The sequence below is a fragment of the Bemisia tabaci genome, chromosome 6 (assembly GCF_918797505.1).
Source record: "Bemisia tabaci chromosome 6, PGI_BMITA_v3".
Lineage (NCBI taxonomy): Eukaryota > Metazoa > Arthropoda > Insecta > Hemiptera > Aleyrodidae > Bemisia > Bemisia tabaci.
Genome location: NC_092798.1, coordinates 45414466 through 45422757, shown reverse-complemented (window position 1 = coordinate 45422757; position 8292 = coordinate 45414466). Strand labels below are relative to the sequence as shown.

General features: G+C 34.7%; 1 protein-coding gene across 1 annotated transcript; it reads left to right on the top strand.

Moving 5' to 3' along the window:
* The first annotated feature begins 15 nt into the window (after positions 1-15).
* Positions 16-8233, top strand: Ubc10 (ubiquitin conjugating enzyme 10). The gene is made up of 4 exons (XM_019059899.2): positions 16-240; positions 886-981; positions 2329-2515; positions 5120-8233. Exons 1-4 carry the CDS (start codon positions 214-216, stop codon positions 5272-5274), a joined length of 465 nt encoding a protein of 154 aa, XP_018915444.1. The 5' UTR covers positions 16-213; the 3' UTR covers positions 5275-8233.
* The last annotated feature ends 59 nt before the right edge of the window (positions 8234-8292 follow it).

Genomic DNA, 8292 nt, shown 5'->3' with positions numbered 1-8292 from the left:
TCTCCAGTTGGTAAAATTCTTCCCAATTTTCCCATTTTCCCACAGAGTTGAATGGTCGACTTTTCACTGTGTTGTTTTCATTACTTCACAGTTGCTTATTTCGAAAGTTTTCACAAACATGTGTTCTTATTAGAGAAATAATCTATTAACTCTGATTCCGCATCGTTATTTTTTCCTCTCTCGCACTCTTTTGCATCTCTGTTTTACCCTATAATGTCTGCCACTCGTAGGTTACAGAAGGTGAGTAGGCTTATTTCTTGGACCTTGAGGTATTATGTTACTCAACGAAAAATCGGATGTTCCAGTAGGATTGGAGCATTATTTGTCAAGATTCATTCTTCTCTTATCGATAATTAAAAAAAGTTGGTGTCACATCCTTAGGCTGCCTTAAATTTATCATGCACTCTCCCTGGAGCGGTCGCTGTCATGTGCTGTGCCAATCCCTCAGTCAAAATTTTTCTTTTATTTTTGGGTCGATTAAGACTAACAAGAGGACCTTACACTCATGCCTCCTCAAAATCGATCGACATTTGGCCTAATTGCAGTTCATGAAAATCCATTTGATACATCTTTCAGCATTTTTGCCAATGCCCCCCGGAACAGGGTTGAATTGACCCCAGTTGCGTCACCTTTTTCGGGGCGCGCGACAATGTGAATGACTGTGCAACGCGCCATGCACATATCATAGGTTTGTTTGCCACACTTTCATTGTATTCTGCTGTGGTGTAGTGTACAAAGGTGACGGTTCACACTTCGCAGATTCCGGATTCGAAGCCTGACCTCTTATCTTGTCTCTCTGTGAGCGTTATTAGAGAAATTATTCTTCTAAATGTTTCCAAACTGTATCACTGGAACTGCCATCATAATACATATGTTTTCTTTCAGGAGCTGGGCGATATTAGAGCGTCTGGCATCAAGTCGTTTAGAGATATCCAAGTTGATGAAACAAACATGTTGTCTTGGCAAGGACTCATTGTTCCTGTGAGTATATTGCTCTTAATTTTTAGCACAACTTGATTTTTTTATGCTCCACTTCTTTCCTAAATTGAATTATTGCAATACTTAGAGTATCCTGAAAATGTCCATAATTTTCATTGTGAGTTTTAAAAAAGTCAAAGAGTAGATTCCTGATCAAGTTGAAATCCAGAAGAAGAAGCCAGATGTATTATACTCTCCTCAAACTCCCTGTTAAAAGGAAAATTCAACCTCTATTTACACTAATTATTTAATGATTTGTTTTCTCATTTTGCCTTTTTAAATTTGTTTAAATAGAATTTATCTTAGCAGCAATGACTGTAAAAGTACTGTTTAAAGGAGGTTGTTCCAGAAATGACAATTTTTGCCTCCCCCAAAGAGAAACTAAGAGTCTTCATTGTATAGCAGAAATGCTTGGCCACCTGATATTCCCACGCTTACTTTCTAGCCAATCAGACACCCGACGATCATTTTAGAATTCCGTATAGAAAATAACATGGAAAATCGAGATCTCATTGTATATTATTTCGAATTCAGCCAATTTTTCAGGGTGAAGATGTCTGTGACTTCTCAAGGATTTGGCGTTTCTATTGATGGATAATACATTCCACTTTCTCTAAGAAACACCAAATGTCTTGATTTTTGAAATTTCGATTTTCTTTCCCCTGGGTAGATGTTTCTGACTGTCTTGCTGGTCTATATTAACGCAAGAAAAATGTAAATATAAAGCGGCTGGTTAATAAAGACCTCACGTTTATTTTAGCGGGTTGGTGTCGGCCATGTTGAATATTGCGCAGCATCCCAGGGTGCAGGGGTCAGATGAAACGAATCCTTTTACGAAATGTTCACCCATGCCGTAGTATTATTTAGAAGCAGGAAGTTTTAAAAAACGCCTATTTCACACACAGACTGAAGTTAGGAGTGTATTTTAGACTTTCCCAATGCGCTCATTGTGATTTTTGAGACATTTTCTATAGGTACAAACTCTTCTTCTTGCTCTGGCAGAAGTTTGCAACAGGCCCAACCGTAATAAAACTTTGCTTGGATGTTGTACCAAGTGACCTGAGCACAAAAGAACAACTTGAGCAAAATAATTACGCAAATGGGCTCGGTTTTCTGCCTTTCCTCATTTTTCGCTGCAAAAAATTGATTAGAAAAATCCCTTCACGCCACCCAATCTGCTCAGCATTTTCTGTACCCCTGGTGGAAAGATCAAGCAGCAGGGTTCTTGAACTATACTTTTTTGTGAACTTTCAAAGCTGAAAAATAATTTTCTTTATCTTGAGATATTTTGCAATAACTGTACTTGATAATCAGTCATGGTCTAATTATCATGGTCTCATTTTTTTCCAGGATAATCCTCCTTTCAACAAAGGTGCCTTCAGAATCGAGATAAATTTCCCAGCAGAGTATCCTTTCAAGCCTCCCAAAATAACTTTTAAAACCAAAATTTATCACCCTAATGTTGATGAAAAAGGTCAAGTCTGTTTATCTATTATAAGTCCCGAGCATTGGAAACCAACAACTAAAACGGATCAAGGTAATAATCATCCTAATCCTAAGTTACTTATGTAGCTTACTTTTACTAACTAATGAGCCATTGCTGATAATTAGAAGTACCTATGCTCATGCCATGCAGTCAAAGTGAGCCGAAAAGGCTGCAATGGAGTTATTTTCAATGTGCTCACTATCCCGGTGCTGCTCATTACTAGATAAAATTAATCGCAGGTAAGGTATTTATGAGCCACTTGGATGGTGATGTGTTAGCAATTGTGTGTTTAACATGATATTAAAGTAAAATTCTTCAACCAAATAGAAAAAGCTCAACCAAAATCCTCTCTCCCGGGAGAGGTAAACGCACTCGTGATGGTTATCAGAAATTTATGTATCGAATGTCACTAGTATTGCACCCAGAAATGTATCTTTCCCCCAAAACACGCTCAAATGAGCTCAATTTGAGTAATATTTAGTTTCTCACAAAATTTAATTCACTATGCTCAGTGCGCCATTCAGGTTTCAACTCCTTTTGGCCCTTAACAGTGTCGCATAAGCCAGATAATGAAGAATCAGGCACCCTGTATGGAGGTGTGCGCACAAATAACCTCATAATGAGGCTCTGCAGTTCATATTGTATTATATATCTCAGTATGATCCCCTAATATTTTCACTTGATTTCCTGAAAATTGCAACTCCATATCAGCTTTTTCACCAAATCAAACTTTTTCTCAGACAGAATGTGTGGGCTGTGCGTTTGTTTGAATGAAACTATATCTCTACCCAGTGAATGTTTCACGGCCTATAGGCAACTTTTCTCAGTAAAAGGCGACCTATTTTTGGTTTCCCTTTAGATGCCTTCTCTTGTCTTCTACCTGTTATTGATCAGCGGATCATCTAACCCATGAAGCAGAAAAAAAAAAAAAGAAAAAAAACAGAAACCTAATATAAATGCTCAGAATCTGTTCCTTTAGAGTAACATGCTCATTGATTTTTTGCATATCTACCTTGTAGAAAATCTGATCTACATATACGACTTGCAGACAAGTGAGTGAGAATTGAGTATTGAGATTTCATTTTTCCTTCAAACAAGATCTTGAAAAATCTTAGAGAATAAATTACCAGGGAAACTAAAAGTGTATCAGAAAAAAAAGTTCCTGTAATCTGCATGAGCTGTGCTTGAAAAACTAAACCATCTGTGTGTCTGAGCAGTTTATGATACTTATAATTTGTATGATCTTTCGGACGAATTGGAGTATCTTCAGAAGTCGCTTACATTTGAAGAGGGTTCTGGGAATTGTGTGAATCAAAAGGAGGTAGAACTGTTAAGTTGAGAAATATTTTAATATGTAAAGTGCAATCATTACGAAACAACTTGGAATCATTTAAAAAATGCAAGTTCACTCATCCCTTAAAGTAGGTGTTTCACAGTGTTGCTACCATACTGATGATTCTTTGCTGTATGAGCACAGAAGCCAAAACTGAGTCTTTATCATCTGATTCATTTCACACTTCAGTTTTAAAATTTCTCTTTGTAACTTCTTTGCTTCAAGTAACTAAATGTTGATGGTGAAACTGCCAAAATGTGTATCCTAGTTTTCGGCGTTGCAGACTTCCTGTCAAACTTAATTCCTACATTGGAAACTTCTCAATGTCATTTCTTGGAAACTTCAATGATTTTCTTCTCTATCTGAAGAATACTAAAATTTCAAGCCATTATGGTACTTCGGTCCCCTTTTATAAATTAAAGTATGAGAGGAGAAAATGCTGCAACCAAACATACATTTTTGCAATCTCACCATCGATGTGTCTGTTTACTATTCAGTGGAAGATGCCTTCAAAAAAGTGAGATGTTGCTTATTTTTTAATTTTTTTTCCTTCATTCGTAAATTCTTTGCACCATGGCGTACTGAATGCGTCATGGAAGCAGAAAAAAATGGCATCCATCGATAAATAATGTGTTCATAAAGCCAGTAAGAATCTTTTCTATCCTCATGCATATCAAACTTTTTCTTGATTACAATTTTTTAATTTTACGAGGAAGTAAAACAAAAAGCATGAAGTACAATGTTCGTTGTATTTCATCTATCCAAAGCCACTTGCTATCCTCTCTTGGACAAAACCTTTAGTAATCCAAGAGGCCTATTTTTTACAAGTGATTAGAACTGAGGAAAGAAAAGAAGAGACAAAAGTCACATCAGTCTGGATGCATCAATCATCAGTTGGCCCATTGGTTAGCATGTAAATATCCGTTGAATGGTGCAATTTTTGGATGTGACTTTTGCCTCTTCTTTTCTTTCCACAGTTCTAGGAGTTTTCTTTTTTTTTTCTGGGGTGTGTCTTTAACTCCCACGAGTGTATCAAAATGAGCTCGCTCATATTGTATCGCTTCAGATTTTGAATCCTGACCCTCCAGTCGATGCAAATGATTAACAAGTTAATAAAAAATTATAAATAAAAGATGGGAAGGTACTTTAAGAGACACCTCATTTGCAAGTTCTAGGAGTGACCTAGAAAAACAACATCACCCAGTAGTGAACTGCGCAAACTAGGGAACAATATCTGCTACTAACTTACCTGATGCTAGTTTTACAGACATCTAAAAATGAATACTTTTTCTAACGGAAATTCATCTTGTTCTTTTTTGCAGTGATCCAAGCACTAATTGCTCTAGTAAATGATCCTGAGCCAGAGCATCCTTTACGCGTAGAAGTAGCTGATGAATTCGTCAAAGATAGGAAGAAATTTATTAAAAATGCAGAAGAATTCACAAAAAAGTACAGTGAAAAGAGACCTGCTGATTAATTTCTCCTCTGCCCTTGGAAATTGTGATTCATCAAATTTATTCATTTTCTTTTTTTCTTTCTTTTTTTTTAATTCGATTATTTTTTGTTTTTCACCGTACTTTTTCTTGTAGGTTTTTTCCTATCATTTTTTTTTTTAATCATTCATTATTAAATATTTCTTTTATTGCTTGTTAATGAGACAAAAAATTGAAAGGAAACAAGATAGAAAAACACCAAGTTGTAAATAGATGAAGTATTTTTGTGTGTTTTCTTCATTTCTGTAAAAAATATCCAAAACATTCATCCCTAATTCTAATTTTTCCTCAATTTTTATGTAGGAAAATTTTATTTCTCTTTAAGCATTTTTAAGGAATAGCAGAACTAAATATTGATCTTTTGTAGATTTTATTTTTCTTTCCTTCTTCTTTTCATTACTTCTTTTGCTTGATCAAGAGAGAGGTCTTAGCACTTTGAAGATAAATAATGGTTTACCAGTCGCAAAGTTAAATGTGATGCTCAAGTTCATTTCTGACCAGCTCCATAATTATTTTGCTTTACTCTAGGTGCAATTTTGCATTAGTCTTTGATAGATTTATCAGATTGAATTAATTGATCCGTACCCTGTTGACAGATGAGTGTAAATGAAGCTGGTTTTTTTAGATTTGTTAAATTTGTGATGTCTCTTCAAGCATAATCTTGTTGGCAGATTCATTAGTTCTTGATAATTGTTGACATCTGTTCTTGTGTTTATTTTAATTGAAACATGTGAAATCAATGAAAATGTTTTCATCTTCGACTGGCAAGAACAGATAATACATGTGCTATTTGACATCCATGGCTCACGACTTTATAGGTGCTCTCTATCTTACACATTGTTCCCTGATTATTTAAATGAAAATAAAAGTTGGTTTAAGAAATTCTGAAAAAAGGCGTAATTTTTCCATGATTGCTACTTCCACAAGATTTCACATAATACACTTGAACTGCCACCTGTTTCCGTAAATACATCTGGAAATATTTTTATTCTTATCATTTTATTTTACTTGTTAGTTTGCCCTTTTGAGGACAGCAGCCTTAGCATTGTGTATTTTTTGTTTCTTACCCAGTATTTCTTTCTTAAAGACGAATGAAGCAAGAGCGAAAGTCTCTGTGAGAGAATTATCTGCTCAATTATTGAGCCTCTTTCTCCTCATCAAGGGAGATTCTGTTTCGAACAAAGTGCACAAAACTTTGGTGCTGCCTCAATGACAGCCAAGTTGTATCCGCTCAGTCGATGCATTGTTTCTCTCTTCTTTTTGTCTCCACTTGTATAAGAGCTATCTTTTGCCATTTTATCACAGAATACCTGAAAAAAAACCTAACAGAGATGACGAACCCTTCATGGATTTGCAATTTGATGAAACTTATTTATAATGCATTCTGTATTATTCTGAACAAACGCCTCAATGGGTACTCAAAGATTCTATTTGCCAAGTTGGAAAAATTTGCCATTGAACAATAATAAAAATCAGTATAGGCAAAATCATGCAGTTCTGTAGCATGAAGAGATATCTTCACCCACCACATGGATAACCTAATTAATTTTGTGTAACTACGAGATAAAAATTTTCACCTTTCCATTTGTCATTATGTATTCAGAAACTCCTAGGTATTTTCCCTTTTTGTTTGAAATAATCAATCAATTGATTAGGTTCCCCTCGCTTTTCTCTTGCGCATTAAATAATCCAATTTTTGCAAATATTCAGAAGCAAATGTCTTTAAAACGGCATATGGAATCTTCGAGAGTCCATCTGTACCTTTCCTCTTGATAGTTCAAAGAGTATTTCAGCTCCATCAAATTCAACCGAAAAACTATTACAGTCACTAGTTTGCCACCTCTTTTAAAGTTCACAACAAAAAAAAAACTGAAGTTAAGAGTTAGGCTCATTTATTTGTTTATTTTTCCTAAACAAATGCAGCTCTGTAAAAAGTCTTTTTCTTGCTGTCAGGTTGTTTATAAAAAGCCTTAACTGAATTCAAACATTGAAATTTAGTCAAAGATTTTCTCTTTACACAAAGTCTTAGTTTTTAACATTCTTTCCATCTGTAGATTTCGTTATTCTTTACAATCGATTAATTTGGTCGTTATTGATGTGTATCATACCTCTAAAGTGGAAATAATTAAGTTGAGCTTTGTTAACCATTGATACTTTTTACACATTTTTGAACATTAATTCAACATTCTTACTCAGTTTTTAAATTTTTTTTGGTCTCTCAGCTTAAAAAGAAAAATTACTCTAGTATCATAGACTCAGTATTCCAAGAAAAGTAGCCGCATCATAAGTGCCATCAAGATTTAGAAAAGAAAGAATGCACTTGAACAGTAAAATTTTAGGATTTGTTTCTTTCAAGAGTGAGTATTTGCTGAGACTTGATGAGAATCGCTCTTACTCTAAGTTAAAAACTATAAACTTGTTTGCACCTGTTTTCGTCATTGCAAAACTTCTCACAGGAAAATCATCTTTTGATTTCCTATCACAATAAGACTTGAATCAGTGTGGTTAATTTCCTAGGTCAAGTAACTGTCAACAATCAACTCACCCTGCACGTGTGAAACATCATTTTTGACTTGTCTGTTAAAACTGAAACACTGAACTGGACAAGTTTTTGTGTTGTTCTTTTTGGTTGCATTTAATAATCTTAGCTAAGAAAATTTTAATTATTAATTGTGTTGGTCGTTTTAACTTGTTAATATTCTCAGTGTTTCCTTCTATTTCATATTAAATGGTACCTACTGATGCAAACATCATGTTAGTAAGCATCCTTCTTTATGTAATTTGTATTAGTTTGTAATTACAAGGCAGGTTAGATGTTCTTAGCAGTACTAACATGACAAATGTACTCCTTAACGTCAGCCCCTCTTTTTATTTGATTTCATCCACTTGAATCGATCCTGTTCACCAAGAAGTTAATGAAGAATAAATATTTTCAGAAAAAGATATCTTACCAGTTGGCGTTGTGTCAATTTTTCTTTAAACATAACCATCAAAAAAGGCAG